At 48.9% G+C, this 19,498-nt stretch overlaps 1 protein-coding gene across 1 annotated transcript; it reads right to left on the bottom strand.

The window, feature by feature from the left end:
• Window positions 1-739: 739 nt before the first annotated feature.
• Window positions 740-18,950, bottom strand: SLC2A10 (solute carrier family 2 member 10). Its single transcript, XM_037811945.1, has 5 exons — window positions 18,790-18,950; window positions 9,056-10,339; window positions 8,382-8,504; window positions 5,759-5,894; window positions 740-2,273 (listed from the first exon to the last, which is right to left on the bottom strand). The coding sequence occupies exons 1-5, from the start codon at window positions 18,791-18,793 to the stop codon at window positions 2,198-2,200; spliced, it is 1,623 nt and encodes a 540-aa protein (XP_037667873.1). The 5' UTR covers window positions 18,794-18,950; the 3' UTR covers window positions 740-2,197.
• Window positions 18,951-19,498: the final 548 nt, after the last annotated feature.

The following is a 19,498-nucleotide window of genomic DNA, read 5'->3' as shown; positions in this document are numbered from 1 at the left end:
TTTGATGCCCCCATTCCCAGCTGCTACCTGGTCCTTGCTCCCATTGTCCTCCTCACCCAGGATCAGGTGCCGCTGCAGACTGCTGGGATTTGAGCACCTGCTCTGAGCCCAGCCCTGAACCAAATGATTGACACATCACCTCTAAATAGTAAGTAACATTGTCCTCATTATGCAGATGGGCAATTACCCAAATCATACCCCTAATTGTGCCAGTATCCTGCGTTTGAGATATGAACCATTTTTCCCCCCTCCAGGTCTCTTTTCCCTCATGTTCAATAATACCCTCTTCCACCCACCAGTTCAAGAGGCTCAGCTGCTCAGTTTACTTGGCATCGATCTCCAAAAGCCCCGGCTGTTTAAGGAGATTAAGCTCAGAGCCTCAGAAGCCCAGAGGAAAGGAGTATCCCCGAAGGAAAAACATAAAGAATGAAACACCAACTAAAGGCCCTGATTTAGCTACTGGTGTGCTTTGTTCAGCTTGCAAGTTGTTTTTAAAATTAAGAATCATCTGCCAATATTTAAGTGTTATGAGTTTTTAAACAAAGCCTGAATTTCTGGCTTTCCTTGAAAATTCAGATGGTCAGTCCTCACTGGATCCAGGTTCCAACATGACAACCAGCAGTCAGAACTATTTTCCTCTCCTTTTTGAGAGGGCCTGCACTCGCCAGTTTCCACAGACCCCACTACTCCCTCTTGTATGACCATGACTGTGTTTGGGGGGAAAAATACATTAATATAGTTTCCTTTTAAAACACATTTATTTAAGTTGGGAAAGTGAATCCATTTTAAGAAAAGCATTCAGCAGATAGACAATAGCATTTCCTGCCCAATCTCTGGGTTTAAGACCCTGATCAAGAAAATCAGGAATCCTCTCTAAGGTTAGAAAAGCTTTCCCTTGGGCTGTCAAGAGGGGAAAGGGAATTTAGAGAAATTTGGGGACCCATGGAAATAGAATTGAGCTCAAGGGGCCACAAAGACAGATATAGGCTGGTAAAGGTTTAACAACTGACTGTCTGTGTGTATGTATAAATTTTACTGGGATAAAGGATGTGTTTGTTGCACACAATTCACAAAAAACATTATTTATTGTCAATACTTTTTATTGCAAATACTCTTTATTATAAATTCCTTATAGCTAATTGATTCCCACAGAATGCTTTCATAGATTTTTGCCAGATTCTTGTATCCAAAGTCAACTGTTACTGCACTTTAGCCATGATTTGACAAAATTAGTGTCAATAAATGCTTGATAATGACACAACTCAGCAAAGAAGTCACTCACCTCATGGAAGAATGTGTGTAGGTTTGACAGGAATGTTGGCTTATGTTTCTGTCTACCTTAATAAGATGAAAGTAAAGCAATTAAGACGTATGTCAGAACTTCATCCATCAACGACACAAGCAACTTGTTTGCTGAACTGGATAATAGTGTTTGAACGTCGGAAGATTATCTCCTCAGATTTCTATGCCATTGACAATATAATGCCTATAGACATGGATCACTTTTGAGTTTAATTAGCATTACTAACATTTTATCCATCATTTCCTTAAGTCTGGAAAAGCAATGTAACAACGAAACAAGCCCTGATTTCGAGTGTTCCCCAATTTCAGGCCCAGAGAGGGGAAACTGAGGCCCGTGGTCATAAATCAGTGACCAGTAGCACTGGCTAGAACTCAGGCCTCCTACAATCCAGTTTGAGTTGTTGGTGAATGATAAATATTCTGGATAAGACATATCGAGGGGATGAACAAAGCTGAGAAATAAGAGTCAAAGAGCAGCCTCTCCCTCACCCAAAGTTCTGGCCAATGGAAATAAAGAGAGCAGAGAATATGGTGTCCTCAGTTGGATTTAAGGGTGACACTGGGTGGGTGGGGCAGGGCGAGACTCCATGCCAGGATTGGTGCCCTAGAAGTTCTTTGAGAAAACCCACGGTGTAACAATGTCCTCAACGTACAGCAGAGATGCTCCGTGCAAGGAAACTGAGGCACAGAGGCAGATTTTCAGGAACCCTTGGAGCCTGGGGTGCAAAAGGAAGATACTGAGTTCTCAGACTTTTGTCCCTTCACCCCAGCACAAGCGACCTCCTCTGGGAGGGGTGACTCTTGAAGAACCTCAGAAGTTCTACTCTGGAGTGCAGGCAAGCCAGAAGCTGAGACGGGCTGTTTAAGCTCTGGTTCCAGCATCTTCCGCGCAGACTCAGGATGCTGAGATGTCTATGCGGCTGTACCGGATACCAGCTGAGCTCTGCCTATGGCCAAAGCCCAGGGCAAACCTGCCAATGGAGAGTGAGGGTCAGAGAGTGGCAGGGCTGGGGCTCTTCCCCAGGGAGATGGGAGTGGACCATCCCCTGCAGCCTCCACTCCATCCCCACTGCTACACTACCCCTTCCCACATCCTGCCTTATTGTGCCTCTCCATCTTCTCTCACCCAGACCACTCAACAGCTCCTCATGGTCTCCCTGCTTCCGCCCTCACCCCCTACCGCCTGCTCTCCCCTCTGCAGGCAGAGCCACTCCCCTGTCTAGGAGCCGGAGCTCAGCACCCTCAGCCAACATCCAGGCCCCCCACGACCGGCCCCTCCGGCCACACCTTCCTCCACCCATTTGCTCGTCACACTCTGGCCACAGTGGCCACCTGGCTCTTCCTTCAAATACCCAACTTGTTCCTACTGCAGGGCCTTTGCTCTCGCTGTTCCCTCTGCTAGAACATTCCCTTCCAGCTCCTGAAATGTTGGATTTTCCTCATCATGCAGGTCTCAGTTCAGCTGTCACCTCCTCAGGGAGGCCTTCCTTGACTACTCTTTGCTCATTCAACAGACATTGATTACCGATGATGTGCCGGGCACAGTTCTAGGCCCTGGGAACAGAGCAGTGAACAGACAGACACACGGAAACAGCCCTGTGCTTGTGGAGGATGCATGGTGCACCCGTATCAGGAACACATCCTTATTATACTTCTACCCGCCCCAATCCATGGCTCACTCCATGCTTTATTATCTTCATGTTATAACACAAATCCGAAATGATTTTTATATTTACATAATGTGAAGTCTGTTTCTCCCCCTTACATTAAAATGTAACTTGCCCCCGAGTCCAGAGACAGGGTCTCTCTTGGTCACGGGGCTGTCCCCAGATCCTGGAAGAGAGCCTGGCTCTGGCTGGCATTTGAGAATATTTGTTGAATGCTTCCTGAGAAATTAGGATAAAACAGGGATGTTGAAAATTCTTTTTGTGATTATATCACACTAGAGGATGAAAAGGTCTCTTTTGAACAACCTATGTCAACAGTGACCTTTGATCATAAGAAGGTTTGAGGCCCTGTGTCAGTAAACTTTGTCTTCCTAAGTGAGGTAGGGGGCTGGACCTATGAGACGGACACCCCCATTTCAACAAGCACATCTGAGGCAGAAGGAAGTGACAAGTGAGCCCCACAGCAGTGGATGTTGGCAGCATCTGGCACCCATTCTCTCTTTTCCTTGGGGAGACACCCAGTTGCAGTGGTCTTGGTAGTGCTGTCAATCAAGGATCCCTGCTCTATCCTAGCTGAGGTGAGGGGTGGGGGGTGGGCACATACACCAGGCTTGGCCAATCAGATTTTCTCCTGGGAATGTGCCTCTCTACGGTGCAAAGCAAGGACTGGAAACGGTAGGTGCCGAAAAGATGTTCCAGTTAGTTCCTGCTGTCGAAATCCCTGGACCTTCTCTGGTCCTGTGCTCCCCAAGGTCGAGTTTCTTTCTCTCTCTCTGTGGTCTCTGATACCAGGGGCCCTCTGAACTACAGGGAGCAGAGTGTTGGTTCCTCTGAATACAGAACTGCCTGCAGACATGGCCAAGGCCCCTGACTTCCCGTCCTCTCCAGGGGCTATGCTCTAGGCTCTCCTGTGAGCCCCTGAGCCCTGGAGCCCCAGGTCCAGCCTGACATCCCCCTCCGCCATAGTCACATCCTGCCTTACCCCAAAGCTGGCTTCCACCTGCCTCTCTGCCTCCTTCACAGTCTTCCCCTAAAAGAGCCAGGATGGCATAAATTCCAAGTGGCTCCCCCATTTATGTCTATTACTAGAACCCTTGCTTTGTCGCTGGGCACCTGGCTACCCAGATTAAAGACCATGTTTCCCAGCCTCCCCTGTACATCGGTGTGGCTAAGCTCTGTCCACAGGGATGTGAGAGGAAGTAATGGATGCAACTTCTGGGTTGCACCCCCCTTTCCCCCACCTCCCCCTTCCCACTGGCAGAAACACAGACGTGGTGATGCACCACTGGCAGCCACGTGGACAGAGGCAGTATGGAAGGAATGATGGAGCAACAAGATAGAGGGTTCCTGGGTCCCTGGATGACCTAGAGGAGCACAGCTGCCACCCCTGCCCTGGCCACCCATTTGGACTTTCCAGCAGCCAAATCTACCTCCTAATGAAGACAGCCAGGTTGGCAAAGGGCCTGCAAAAGGTGTCATCCCCAAAACTGGACTGCTGAACTGGCAGACAATTGGGGTAGAACATGTTCGAGGTTCTTACATCAGTCATCAGTCGAGTTCTGCATAGCTTTGAAGGCCACATTGGAGTGGGGCACAGCAGGGAGCTTCAGGGAGGTAAGTTCCAACTCAATATCAGAATAAGTTTTATTTTAATCCTTTAGGGCCTCCCAGGAATAAAATGGGCATTCAGGAACTGGTGACCTCTCCTTTACTACAACAGATACCTGGGGACATTTTCCAAACATGCTTGGGATTATAGCGCTTTGAGGTCCCTTCTGACACTCCCATTCACTCTTCTCTTAATTTACCAACCTAAAATCCCAAGATTTTAATATTCTGAACCCTTCTCTATGAACTGAAGATATAAATCTAGCTCCTACCTACTCATCTGATCTGATCTTCTACTCCTCTTCCCTTACTGCTCCCTCTGTTTCAGCCACACTGGCTTCCTTGCTGCTCCTTGCACGTGCCAGACTGGCTCTTACTGCAGGGCCACCACACTTACTGTTCCCTCTGCCTGGAATGCTCCTTCCCCTCACCTGTACACGGCTGCCACCTCCTTCTCACTAATGTGTCATCTGAAATCACACCTCCTCAGAGGGGCCTTCGTTCTTTGGCCACCCACTCTAATTTAGCCATGAATCCCTGCCCCTCTGTCCCCCTCTCTGCCAACCTGACCCTCTCAATCTATCTTGCTTCATTTCTTTCTCACTAAACACCCCTAACTGAAATGTTCTTGTTTACACATTTGTTGGCTGGTTTATTTTCTGTCCCTCGCCCCCACTAGAATAGAGGCTCAGTGAGAGCAAAGACCCTGTGGCTTTTACTCTCCACCACACCTTCCAAGGCCCAGAGCAATGCTTCGCATGTAGTGGGGCTTCATAAATATATGTACAATCGGTGGATTAAGCCCACAGTTCTATGTTTGTGACTCTAAAAGGCCACAGTCAAAATGTTTTGTTTCTCCAAGGTTCCATTACTCTAAAAGTCTGTGTTTTAAGATTCCACTATCCTAATCTTTTATGATTCCGGGTTTACATGATTTCAAAATTCCTATGAGCTGTACCTTAAAGACAAATGAAATTCCGCTGTGGGAGGATACAAAATAACTCAAGGAAAATGGATTCTGTAAGAAAACAGGACACAACTCAACAATGTCCAAGCAGGAGACAGGAAGAGAAGAAAAGGCTGTCTTTGTGAAGAGAAAGCCTGAGGGCTAAAATCCTGAAGTGATCTGCTCGGGTTGGATGAGCCCCTTCTCCCAGGCCTGCCCCGGCTGAGCCACGTACCGTCTCCTCTGCAACTGCTGGTCTATCTCCACCAACGACAGGCCTTTGGTTTCAGGTACGAATAAATAGATGAAGACCAGGCCGAGGACAGCGGCCAGCCCGTAGAGCAGGAAGGTCCAGCACAAGCCAATGGAGCCTGGGAACAGGAGGGTGGGGGTGGGGGTGGGGTTCGAGCATGGGCAGGAGGGGGCTGGGGAGCGCGGAGCTGAGGGCTGTAGCCCCACAGCCAGAACCAACTGGCTGATTCTAGGTCAAGCATCAAAAACCAGTTCATCCAAAGTGAATTCTCTAAACTGTCAATTTGCAGAATGACCGATTTCTCAAAAACCGTCAGATAAGTACCTTAAAGTGGGGGTAGAATGAATTGTCCCAAAGGCAGGAAAAGGGCCAGGGCACAAGTCCACAAGCACAGAAAGATGGCCACTTGTACTGATAGGAAAGACCACGTGCCCAGATCTAAAACGCTAACCAGTGGGGGTGCTCAGTGTGAAAATGTGAGGGAAAATGACATTTGACCCAGCAGCAAACAGCTGCAGAGATGCAGACTTGGCAAAGCTCAGCCTCAAAAAATTACCCTCGGAAATTCCATGAACTGGTCATTCTGTGAACTGATGATTCAAGGAAATGAGTCTTGCCAGTTTGGCCTGTGTCTGACTGGGTTGGGAGAGAGGACAGAAGCCACAGCTTAATCTGGTGGAAACTCAGCACCCCAGCCTCTCCCTCTTCCTGGAGTCTCAGGTGGGGGACAGGGTTTCACGGCCAGAGACCCAGGCCCCAGCATGACCCTGCCTCCTTTGAAGTCAGTCAGCCCAAGAAACAATTTTCACCTTTAACGGCCATGGCCACCACTTCTCTGAGCAACTTCCCCTGACCAGCCTGATGTCCTCTTGATCACTACACCAGCAGGGAGAGCACTGGGCTGGGAGTCAGGAGGGCTGGTGTCTAGTCTTGACTGCCTGGCTAGACTTGGAAGGCTGTTTCCTTATCTACGAAATAGGGATGATTAATGCCTACCTTGCCTATAGCACCCCATTCTGGTAAACTTCCTTTCTTCCTTCTTTTCTTCTTTCTTCCCTCTCTCCCCCTTGTTTCTTTTCTCCCTTTCTTTCTCCCATTCACTCTCTCCCTCGCTCTTACAGTCCACATAAAGGGAAGCACTTGAAGACTGAGGCAGCAGAGAGAAGCTTGGATTCCCTAAGAATGGGCAGTGGGAGGTGGGCATGGCAGGAGGGTTCTTCTACCATTGTTTCCCACGGCCCCCCAGAGGTGAGTTCCTTAGAGGAGGAGACGCTTGGCTGCGGGGTGTGGGAAAAGAGCTGGGCTTTGGGGCCCACAGTGAAGGACCCCCGTCTGCTCTTGGCCCAGAGGACCGAAATCTACACAAACCAGAGTGGCCTTGGGTGGTGAGCATCTCAGCATCTCCGGGTCCATATAATTTCCACGTCCTACCCCACCACCCCTTCAGACTGGGTTTGAATGTTAGGTAGGAAGAGAAGAAGTCACCCAAACTAGACCTGAGAAACTTCCTGTTGGCAAGAGGGCATAAGCAGGTTTGAGCTGGTTTAGGACAAATAAAATAAATGTTGGGGTTCCTGAAACTGCTGATCTCCAACAAGTTCTCACCAGTACTCAGCATAGACCCATATTTGGCCTGGAAAATTTTACATCACATTCCAACAGTTCTGGATGTTGTCTGCAGCTTGCCATGAAGCTTCTGCACAAGTTTTATCTGAAAAATAGTTTTACCACTAAAAATAAGAAAATTTGAAAAATGCTCCTGCTTTAGAGAGAAAAATGTGGGCCACAGAGAAGGGATTTGTCCCGGAAGGGACAAGGCAACCCCACACCTAGGTCTTCAGACCCGGCAGCCACCACCCCATCCAGAGCTTGTTCTCTACCCCCCACCCACCCACCCACTGGAGAAGGCTCTCTGGAGGCAGAACTGGATGCTTCAGCTCTTGGCCTCCTTCATCCTCTACTCCGAAGTATGACAGTAAGAGCCAGCCCTCTCCACTTACGGGGCTCGGAATGAGGTAGATGCTTCCCAAGCCACATTCTCTGTGGCCTTTGCCTCCCAGCCTCTCCTCCTCTCTTCTGATACCAGCACCCTAACTTTCTGTTCCACCACCCCTCACCCACCCTTGGTCCCGGCGGTTGGGTGATGCCATCTCCACCGCCTTGCTCTAGGGGGCGTGTGTGTTCCAGGCCTGGGCAATCAGTCCCACCCTCCAGCCACAGTGATTGGTCAGGGTTGGGCACGTGATCCTGTTGGACCAATGACAGTTAGTCTCGGGACTTTCGGGAGGGGCTCTCCTTCGCAAGTCTGCTGGCGGCCATCTTGGCTAGCAGAGGTGCAGCCTGCCTGACAAGGAAGCCCACAGTGGAGGAAGCAGAGACGAGAGAGTGAACAGTGGCTGACAGCTCTGTCAGAGCCTCTGAATCAGCCTGCTTGAAGCCAACCACCCCCCTTTCCCCAGACACTTAAGACAAAAATACTCCTTTTTGTTCTAAGCTGGTTAGCATTGGGGTTCCTGTCACTTTTGACCCAACTGATAGGGAAGCCCTGGTCCTGTGTCGAGGATCCAGAAGGAATTGGGCCAAGGAATTAGGCCGGAGGACTCACTGATGAGGTCGAGGAAGGAGAGGCTGATGAAGAGGTTGGCGGCCCAGTTGAAGCTGTTGCAGAAGGCGAAGGCTCGCCCTCGGATCTCCACGGGGTAGATCTCGCTGAGGACAAGCCAGGTCACTAGGAGAGGAGAACAGGGAGGGCTCCTAGGCGGAGGCTGGGAACTGGGGCCCACAGGGCAAACGGCAGCCTCCCAGCAGTGTGGTCCAAGCACCACCTCAGGCTCCCGCCACCACATCTCCCCAAGCTTCCCCCACCCCCCTGTAAGAAGCCCTGTGGGGTTTACCTGGGACTGAGGGGTTCCCAGAGACACTGGACTTTCAGTGCTAAACCAGATGGTCCTGGACAAACTGGGAGGATGAACCACCCTAGTCAGCAAATCCCTTTGAAGTAATCCCATTTGTGCATATCATTCAAGGGCACATCTAGGTTTTATGAGGCCTGGAGCTTAAACAATTTGGGGATGCTTTGTAAGAGAAATAATTTCAAACATAAAATTTGGCATAGGCCCTGGGAAGGAGGAAGTGCAAGTGAGGAGCCGTGAAGCTTAAGCTGCATCGGCTTCGTAGCAAAGCTGTCTCTGGCACCCCTTCTGGGACCTGGATGGATACAGCCCACAAGCTGGAGGGGAGTAGAAGTCTCCAGTTACCTGCAAGAAAACTCTCACTCACTTGGTCCAAATCCAAAGGAGAAGGCACTCACAAAGGCCATCATGCAGACCAGGGCGGTCCAGCGCAGCAGGGTGTGCTCCAGGGCAGGAAGAAGGGGTGTGGGGAAGGCAGTGCTCACGGTGGGCAGGGCAGGATTCAGGGGGGCTCCTCCGGCTCCCCAGTGGGGCTTGGTGTTCTTGGAGGCGAAGACTGGCTTCCCTGGGTTCTTACGAGTTCTTGGCAGTGGAGGCAGTGGTGAGCCCATCGGCAGGCCAGAGTCCCCAGGGAGGCCTGGTGGCCTGGTGGCATTGGGGACGGCCAGGCAGCTTGGGCCCGAGTCCACGGGCACGGCAAAGCTGACGAGGCCAATGCCACTGACTGACAGGGCCATGAGAGCACAGCCAGTCAGCAACAGGGCCCTGCGGCCTGCCCGGTCGACCAGCCCCATGGCAGTCAGGGTAGCTGCCACCTTCACAGCGCCGAGCCCCACGGAGGCCAGCACAGCTGAGGATCCCCCGTGGAAGCCCACTGAGTGGAAGATGGTGGAGGCATAGCACAGCACGTTGGGCTGCCCAGTTAGCTGCTGGAAAAGCACCAGCCCCAGTCCCACTGTGGTTCGGCTTCGCATGTTATCTCGTGCCCTGAAGAGGTCCAGAAAGGAATACCTTGGCCTTCCCAAGCCCAGCTGGGAGGCCTCACCTCCCTGGAGAGGGATGAGGTCCTTATGGGCTGCAGTGTCACTTGCACCAGTGGGGAGGAAGAGGAGGCTGAGAGATTGGAGAAGAGCAGGTGCGGAGGCCCAGCCAAACATATGCCTCCATCCCCATGGGGCACTGGCGAGTGCATAATTGAGTGCATAGGACAGCAAGATGCCCACCGTGATGCCTGCCTCATAGAGGGACACCAACACTCCCCGCTGCCGTGGCCCCACCAGTTCTGACACGTAGATACAGCAGGCCATGGAGGAGAGGGAGATGGCAAAACCAGCTGCTGAGCGGCCCAGGACCAGCCAGGCCAGGGAGCCAGCCAGACCCAGGCTTAGGCTGCCTGCCAGTAGCACCAAGTTGCTCCCAAGGATGGCTTGTTTCCTGCCAAAGCGATCGATGAGAAAGCCCCCCACCAGGGAGGCAAGGAGGGCCCCCAGGAGCAGGCTGCCCACCAGGAGCTCCTGCTCCAAGCAGCTTAGCCCAAAGTCAAGCTGCAGTGGCAGCAGGGCACCCGATATGACAGCCAGTTCATAGCCAAAGGTCAGGCCACCCAGCAAAGACACAGAGGCACACAGAGGCAAGACAGGTGGGGGGTGGCCTGGAAAACAAAAGTGACAAGGTCAGGATTCAGAATGGTCCCTTGTCAGAGCATCCATCCATCCATCCATCCATTGATCCATCCATCCACTCCTCCATCCATCTATTCCATCCTTTCACCCATCCATTCATCCAACTCTCCTTCTTTCCCTCCCTTTCTCCATCCATCCTTCATTCACCCAACTATCCACTGATTATTGATACATCTATCCATAAATCCATTCATTCATCTACCCAGCTTTGTATTCCAGCCCACACACCTGTATATCTATCCATGCACTCATCTATCCATCCAAGCATTAAAAAAATTATTTATCTGGCATTTATAATACGCTAGACTTTGTTCCTGGGACTGGCAATACATTGGTAGTGTCAAAGTCTTGACATTCTAGTAGAAATAGGCAGATGATAAATAAATACATGATATAATTTCAGGAAATGATTTTTTATAAAAAAAAATAAAGCAGGGAAAGGGGATTGAGAGTGATGGAAGGGTACTGCTGAGGTTCTTGGAAGAGGGAACATTTAAGCAGAGAACTGAATACAGTGAAATCCATGAGAAAATCTGGAAGAACGTTCTAGACAGAAGGAACAGCAAGTGCAAAGCCCATGAGGCAGCATAGTGTTTGGTTTATTTGAACAATAACTTATATTATTAGTAATTAGTGCTTAAATAGCACTAAGTGTAAGGCCCTGTTTTAACAGCTTTATATATATTTACTCATTTAATTCTTAAAACAACCCTATGACATATTAGTATTATCATCATCCTTTAAGGCACAGAGAGGTTAAGTAACTTTCTTAAGGTCACACGGTAAGTGGCAGAACCAATGTTGCTAAAGAATCCAAACTCTTAGTCACTGTGCTCTCCAGCAAGGAGGTCACGGTGATTGGAACACAGTGAGTGAGAGCAAGGGTGATAGGAAAGAATGACGTAGGACAGGTGGGCAGGGACCAGATCGTGAAGGGCTCTGTAGGTCATGGGGAGAATGCTGAATTTCATTCTCAATGAATGGAAGCCTTTGAAGGCTTGAGCTGAGGAATGAGATTATCTATTTTTAATTTTTAAGGGATCACTCTGGCTGCTGTATGGTGATGCTGAGATGGGTGTGACCCACCCAATGTTTATTCATCCTATCCTCCTTAGTATCAGAACTATGTCAAGTGAGAAGCCTATTTCCCAGCCTTTCCTGAAGCTATAGGTGGCTAATAAGATATGAGGGTAATGTTGGGGTGAGGCTTTGAGACAAGCCTTCTAAAAAGGATAGTAGGGAGAGGCAGACAACTGGCTAAGCATCCTTCTGTCTTTTCTCTTCATCCTCTTTCTCCTAGCCTAGAATACAGATGTGATAACTGGAGCACCAGCAGCCATCTCAGGCCATAGATGTGACTATGAGGATGAAAGCTACACACTAAGATAGTGGAGCAGAGATGTGGAAGGAGCCTGGCTTCCTGAAGACAATGGGCCACCACATCAGCTCTGGATAGATGACCTTCAGACTTCTTTATGTGATAGGGGAAAAAAAGCCCCAACAACTTCTAAATTATTTAAATGATGTTATTTCCAGTCTCTAGTCCTAACATCCAAACACAATTCCTAACTGATATAAGAAGCAAAAGGGAATCTGGGTTAGGAGGCTAGTGCAAGGATCCAAATGAGCGTGGTAGTGATTTAAACTGAAGAGGATATGGCATACAGCAAGGAGTTAGCAGTTAATATAAATGAATGAGATGAATGTGAGACAACAAGGAGAGGTAGGGACTGTGGCAAACTGGAGAGTTTATGTATCATCTACAGCGGGTGGCTACAACAATTCCAGGGATTGTTACTGTGTCAAAATGTATAGTCTCCGCCAAATTATAAGACAAGTAGCTGCCATTTCACTAGTGCTCATTCTGTGCCAGGCATTATGTAAGACACTTTACACACATCATTTCATGGAATCCTCACAACGACCCTGAGGTAGGTAATAGTATAACCCCATTTTACAGACAAGGACACTGGGGAACACAAAAGTCAAGAGCTGCCTGAACATCTTTTTTTTTTGTTCCCAAGAGAAACTAGAAATTCAGATTTTTATGAACTATTTTTTGATTTTTAAATGTTTTCTCAAGAATATATTAAAATACTGTTTGGAACAAACAAAACCTATCTCAGAATTCAGCCCTGCGAGCAGCAATTTTTGACCTGTTCCATATGGAAATGAATCTTCAAGGACTAGATTGTTTTGGGTATAATGAACAGCCATTACTTTTTCTTAGGCTTCTCTGTGATATGTCTGCAGATATCTCATCTCACTCTGTCCACCCCACCCCACCCCGACACCCCCCAGCTGCACCTGAACCGAGTTACTTCTGGTCTCAGTCTTGGTTTCTTCATCTGTAAAATGGGGACAATAGTATCCACCTTGCCTTTCAGAGCTGAAGGAAAGATAAAATTAAACAACGGATATGAAAGTATTTGATAAACGAGACCCCAAATTGTTATATCTGCTGTTCTTGACAGCGTATGCAGTGGAAAGCAAGGAGGTCTTAGAATATCAAGATCTGAGTTCCCGTCTCAGTGTCGCCATGACCTTGGGAAAATCGCTTCCTCTCCTTGAGCTCCTGTTTCCTAGTCTATAAAATGAGGACTCAGAAATCCCTTCTCTCGGGGGAGTTCAGTAGAGAAAGGCTGGTGGTACACAGGAGTGTGCTCACGGAGAACTGCTGTCATCATTATGACCCCCTGGTCCTCCTGCTCATTTCCAGACTTGGTTAAGAAGACAGAAGCTTGGTGTCATCTCCTTCCCTTCAAATCTCATCCTTGCAACAGCTGGTGGTAAGAGTATAAGAGGAAGAAGAAAATGACCTCCTTGCACTCTTTCCTGCACATCTGGGGAAAAGGAAATGTGCCAAATAGCAAAGCTGAGCCTGTTTCTTCCTGGCATTTAAGACAAGCTTTTTCTTAAGCATCCATGTTTCATTCAGAGAGGTTAAAAATGGCAAAAACCACCACCATGAACAAACAAAAAGTCACAAACTATACATCTTGAAACTTACAACACACATCTCAACTACTTGATATAAAGAGGAAATAAAATGGAAGGAACCAACTATTTGGAATTGAATGAGAATAAAATAATAAAAAAAAACAACTATATGATACAAAGAGGTACTCAGATGAAAATAAAATTTAAAGCTTTTTAGCAGAAATCAAGGAAACCTAGAAATAGATTAATTAAGCCTTCATCCAAAGAAGGCGGGAAAATTACAACAAGATTAACCCAAAGAAGCCCATGGAATTAATTAACATAAAAGCAGAAGTTAATGCAATGGAGGAAAAAAACCCAAACCGAGGAGTTGATTATTAAAACCCAGGTTGGTTCTTTGACCTGACTAACAAAATAAAGCTTTGGCAGGTATGAGCAAGGAAAAAAAAGAAAGAATAAAAATAAACAACATAGAGAATTATTAAGGGTCATAAGTTCAGATCCAGGGGAACAGAAAGAGCAAGGCATTTTCAACAATTTGTGAAGGCAAAATAGCAACTGTAGTTATTACAAATTCTAGGCAAGCCCTGAAAGAGCTAGATTTAGCCCTTTTCAGCTCCCATTATTTCCCTTTCCTGCTTCCACTCACACATCCCATAGGTTTCTACTTGTAGACATGCTTTGAGCTCCCACCACAAGGAGTCTCTGCATTTTTAAACCGGCTTAACTCAACAGGTTAGATTTGTAATTGTTATGTGTCTCTCTTTTAAAAGCAATACAAAGCTGGATGTTTTTAAGTTCAATCTGAAGTCTCTGTCTTTAAAAAGGTGAGTTTAATTCATTCACATTTTTTGCAATTTCTGAGATACTTGAACTTGGCTTCTGCCATTTAGTTTTGTGTCTTCTATTTACTGTGCTATCTAGATATTTCTTTCCCTCCCCCCTTTTCCTGCTTTTAATGGCTCAATTAAGTTTTCTTTTTGTTCCATTTTTTCTTCCATTCATTTGAATTTTATATATTTCATTTCCTTTTTTCTAGAGCAGCACAGCACTGTCTAATGTATTTTTCTGCAATGATAGAAATTTCTATATCTGTGTTGTCCAGTACAGTAGTCACTAGTCACATGTGGATACTGAACACTTGAAATGTGGTTAAACTAACTGAGGAATGGAATTTTTAATTTTATTTAATCAATTTAAATGTAAATGTAAGTAGCCACATGTAGCTATTGGCAACTGTATTAGACAAAATAATTCTACAGTTACTCTTAATTTTTAATTTACACACTTAAACATATATTTCTGGCAACATCTAGAGTAATCCACCAGTAGCTACCCCATCCACGCCTACCTTGATCTGACAAGAACATTCACAATACTATAACTAGGTTTATTGAGTGTTTTCTCTGGACCAGTCATGCTCTGAGGGCTTGAAATATAAGCACTCAGTTAATTCTTGCCACAACCTTATGAGGTAAACTTTAGTACTAAGAAGGAATAAACTTATCATCAGAGAGGTAAGGTGACTTGCCTAAGGTCACACAGCCAGTAAATGGCCAAGGCCCGATTCAAAGCCAGGCAATCTGGTTCCACAAAACATGCTCTTAATCACTCTGTTATAAAACCTTAGCATAATATGATTTTGCTCTATTCTTTCTTACTTCTGCTTCTCCTGTCTCTAACATTAGGCAACTTGTGTGCAGGGCGAGGCGTTTCATGGGGAGAGGAATCCACCCCCCTCCCTTGACTGGCAATGAACACCCTGAGAGGATTATGCCCAGGTTCTGCTCTGTGTTTGCCTCCTTTTGTCCCAACTCCCTTGGCTCCTGGGGTTTATTTACTCCCAGAAACGAAGGTTCTTCCGGACCACATGAGGCAATGGACTTGAAAACAGAATTGGTTTGCTATTTCCTGGGATCCCGTAGAGGTGAAAGGGAACCCAGCCAAGGGGCTCAGAGGCAAAGGTGACTGCCCACAGGTTCCACTGGAAAACACGTCAGAGCAAATTTGAGTCATGGTGATAAGAAGAGAACAGCAAAAATAAAAGTGAAATAAAATGGCAATAATAACATATTAATTGAGCAGTTTCTCTGTGCCAAGACTTTACGTGCCTTCTCTCATTTCATCCTCATAACAACCGTGGTGGTACTGCTGCAATTATTCCCATTTTACAGATGGGGATGTTGAGGCTTAGAAAGTTCTCACAACTAGGAAGCAACAGGGTCAGGACTCAAATGGTGACTTGTCTGACTCCCAAAGCTTTGCTGAACTGAGCTTCAAGCAAGAATAGGCAGTGAGAGATAAGTGGGAGAAGGGGGATGAGACAAAGCAGGGGCCGGGGGCAGAAGGGGGAAGGCGAGTGGCAGGAAATGCTCCCCAAAGCTCCAAGTCATAAAGCATGGTGAAATGATACTGTCCCAAGGAACTAGAGCGGAGAGTCCCAAAAGAGGTTCATTAGAAAGACGCGAAGAGCATTCCCTTCCTTAAGCTTTCCATAGCTCCCTTCGTTTAGTAGATTATGGTCAAATGCTTTAGTGTGACATCCAAGGCCCTTCAGAGCTGGTCCACGCCTGCTTCCCCCACATGCCCTGCACACACTTTTGTCGCCAGCCTGCCCCATACATTTACATGCTGCCCTGCCTTGGCATGTGCTGGTCCCTCTGCCCGGACTGCCCTTGCTCCCCACTGTCCCAGCTTGGGTGTCACTGGTTCGAGGAGCCTCCAGTGATAGACACTGGGGAGCTGCCCTTCCTCAGCTCCCGGTCCCTTGGTTTGGGTAGAGATGACCACCCCAACCCTCACCACCACTGCCTAGCTCCCGCATGGTGCCCCGGGACAGACCAATTGGCAGATTCCCATGCCCTGGCAGCAGTGAATGGGAATGTGACTGAAGTTGGACCAATGAGGGCGGGCCTGGGTGTTGTTCACTAGGGTTGCTAAGCTGGTAGTTTACCTGCCTGGGGCAGCTGGGGTCATTTCCCCCCACCAGGGCAGAGCTTGCCCGAGAGTACAGCTGACACTGGAAGAAAACAGGGATGAGAGAAGGAGAGAAACAGATTCCTGACAACATCGAGCCCCTAGGTCCAACTATGCCTGAAGCCAAAGACTTTTCAGTTGGACCCATACATACCCTTTTTATGCTTATACCAGTTTGAGGGGGCTAATTCCTCTACACTTTCCTCGACTTTCCAAGCCACATTTTCTACTCCCAACGAAATCTGCATTCTCCATTATTCAATCACACCATTATTGGAGTTTGTTTATGCTTCTTCCTTATTGAACTGTGCACTGCAGGGACCAGCTTCCAAAGTTCCCCAAACAGCAGCAGCTAATATTACAGAACACTCACTGGGGCCAGCCTCTCTTCTAGGGCCATATCTGTATGAGCTGACTTATCCCTATAGAAATCCTCTGGCACAGGCACTATTATTCTCATTTTATGATATACCTGAGGCACGTAGAGGTGAAGTAATGGGCTCAAGGTCACACAGCTAGTAAGTGACAGATCAGGGATTTGATTAGTGGGCAGTCTGACAGGTATGATAAAGGTTGGGTGTGATTAAAAATAAAACCTCAAGTTAACTGACCATTTACCATGTGCAGTTGTAAGCTAAGTACTCTATGTTCATTCTCACCCATCATCCTCATGGTCCGCCTATGAGGAGGGTATTTTATAGTGACCATTTACAGCTGAGGAAACTGAAGGTCAGAGAATCTGTTGACTAAACTGTCCCAGGTCATGAGGCAGCTGGGAAGCAGAACTGAAACTTGAACCCAGGTCTTTTTGACCCTGAAATCTATAAACAGGATCCAATACCTGGACCCTGTTTCAAAGAGACCAGCCTGGAAACTGGGGAGGACAGGGACTGGGTGGCAGTTATTTCATACCCCCTTTGCACCATCCAGCCCTAGTTCTGCCCACAAGAGATACTTCGTAAATAGCTGTTGAAGTAACAGAGGAGACAGCAAGGGTAGCCAGGGCAGGAGCAAGGGGACAGGGCCAACCTGCATGTCCTTGGGAGGTCCTTGATCTGTCTGAGCCTGTTTTCCTCAAGCTCTAGGGCAGAGTGCTGTGGCAGTTAAGAGCATGGACTCTGGAGTCAGAGCTGGAATTGGCTGCAGTTGTGCCATGCCCCTGCGACTTGGTCACAGCTTGAGAGGTTGGGTGGTGCAGTGGTTAGGAATGAAGACTGGGCCAGAGTGCTGGGTTCTATCCCAGCTTCTCCTCACCATAGCTGTGTGACCTTGGACAACTTACTTACCTTCTCTGAGCCTCGCCATCCATAAATGGCAATAACAATAATAACCCCACCACATATGCCTGCACCAATAAGTATTACCTATTATAATTTTCCACAGAACAGCCCAGAATGAGCTTTTAGGACACGCCAACCCCCGCTTAAAACTCTTCTCCAGCTTCCCATGACACTTGAAATAAAATCCAAATATCTCACCATGGCCCACAAAGTCCTGTGTGATCTGGCCCCTTCCCGTGTCTCTGACCTCCCTTCTGACCACTTCCCCCTTGCCCACTGTACTTTAGCCCCACTTGCCTGGATGCCAGCTCATTCCTGCCTCAGGGCCTTTGTACTTGCTGTTCTCGCCACCTGAAAGCTCTTCCCCCAGATCTTGGCAAGGCCAGCTTCTTCTCCCAAGGAAGGGCTCAGCTCTAACATCTCTTGCTAAGGGAGGCCCTCCCTGCCCACTACCTAAAGAATTGCCTCCATTGCCCTGACCTTCTCTCACACCACCTCCTTTTATGTCCTTCACAGCACCTACTACTCTCTGGAATTACTGTATTTCTTTCTTTGTTTTTCCAGCGCCTCAACTAGAATGTCAGATCCATGAGAGTGAGGATTGTTGTCTGTTTTGTTCACTGCTCAATCCCCAAGCCCTAAATCCACGTCTGGCACACAGTAGGTGCTCAGTAAAGAATGAATGCCCAACCGGCCCTCAGACGCTTCTGAATCCAAAGAGAAAAATAGAAACTTTAGTCCTGTGTAGCAACAAAGAAAGTCCCTAACTCCTCCCTGACTTCCCTACTGCCTCGAGGGCAAGGTTTTTGTCAGTTCTGTTCACTAAACCGTCCTCTGGCGTGGCCCACAGCTCAGCCAACCGACTGACGAATGTGCTTTTAGTGTGTCCTTTCGGAGCCTCTACTGCCTCATCTACAAGATGGGAGCAATTCCACTTGCTCCGGAGGACGAGTGCCTGGTCAGGAGCGAGCGCTCAACATCACGCAAGGAGCACAGTCGAGTCACTTTTTCCGGGGCAGAAAGGAGGATGGAAGGAAGTGCGCCCAATCCCCCTCCCGACTCCCAGGCAAAGGCCCGCCGCCCGGGGCTGGCCCGGGAGGAGGCGGTATCTGCAGGGTGCTGCCGGGGAAGACGGGGCGCGCAGGAATGCGAGACGCGGCGGCGGGGCCACGCGCCTGGAGGTGGCGCGGCTCCCCCGCGGGCAGCGCCAGCGCCGGACTTACCCATGGCGAGCGGGACTCCGAGGCGGCCCGGGGGCGCTGGGGGACCCGGAGCACACCCTCGGGGCCGGAGCCCCCGCCGCGGCCGCCCGACAAACTTTCCGGCCCGCCTCCGGCCGCGGTCCCTCCCCCCGAGCCCGCCCGCAGCGCCGCCGCCGCCGCCACGTCGCCCATCCCAGGCCCCCTGTGCCTGGAGGCGGGACGGAGGGACGTCCGGGCCCGCCCCAGGCCCGCCCGAGCCCCGCGGGGCCCCCGCCCACGTCCTCCGCGGTTCTCCCGGCCCTAGGCGCAGACGGCTGGGGCTGCGAACAGACGAGGGAGAGTCCCCAGTCACCGCGGCCTCACCCCCGTGTACACACACACACACACACACACACACACACACACACACACACTCTTCAGCCTCTCAGAGACTCATCCTCCAGTGGGTTCATTCATCCATCCGGTCCTTAAGCACATAGGTATTGCAGCCCTACTATGTGTGGGGCACTGGCTGGGAACAGCAGAGTCAAAGGCCCTGAAGTGGGAACGAGCTTGTGGGGTATAAAGAACAACCGAAGGGAAGCTGGAGTGTCTGGCGCATAGGGGTTGCCAGGGAGCGCTGAGGGGACTGAGGCCCAAGGAGGGATTGGCAGGGCTGGGCCACTGAAGGCCTCGGGAAGCCAGGATCATGAATGTGGACTTTATCGCAAGTGAGATGAGGACTAATTGG

This window comes from Choloepus didactylus, chromosome 19, assembly GCF_015220235.1.
Source record: "Choloepus didactylus isolate mChoDid1 chromosome 19, mChoDid1.pri, whole genome shotgun sequence".
Classification (NCBI taxonomy): domain Eukaryota; kingdom Metazoa; phylum Chordata; class Mammalia; order Pilosa; family Megalonychidae; genus Choloepus; species Choloepus didactylus.
Note: the sequence above shows the minus strand (reverse complement) of the source record. Positions and strands in the feature narration are given on the sequence as shown.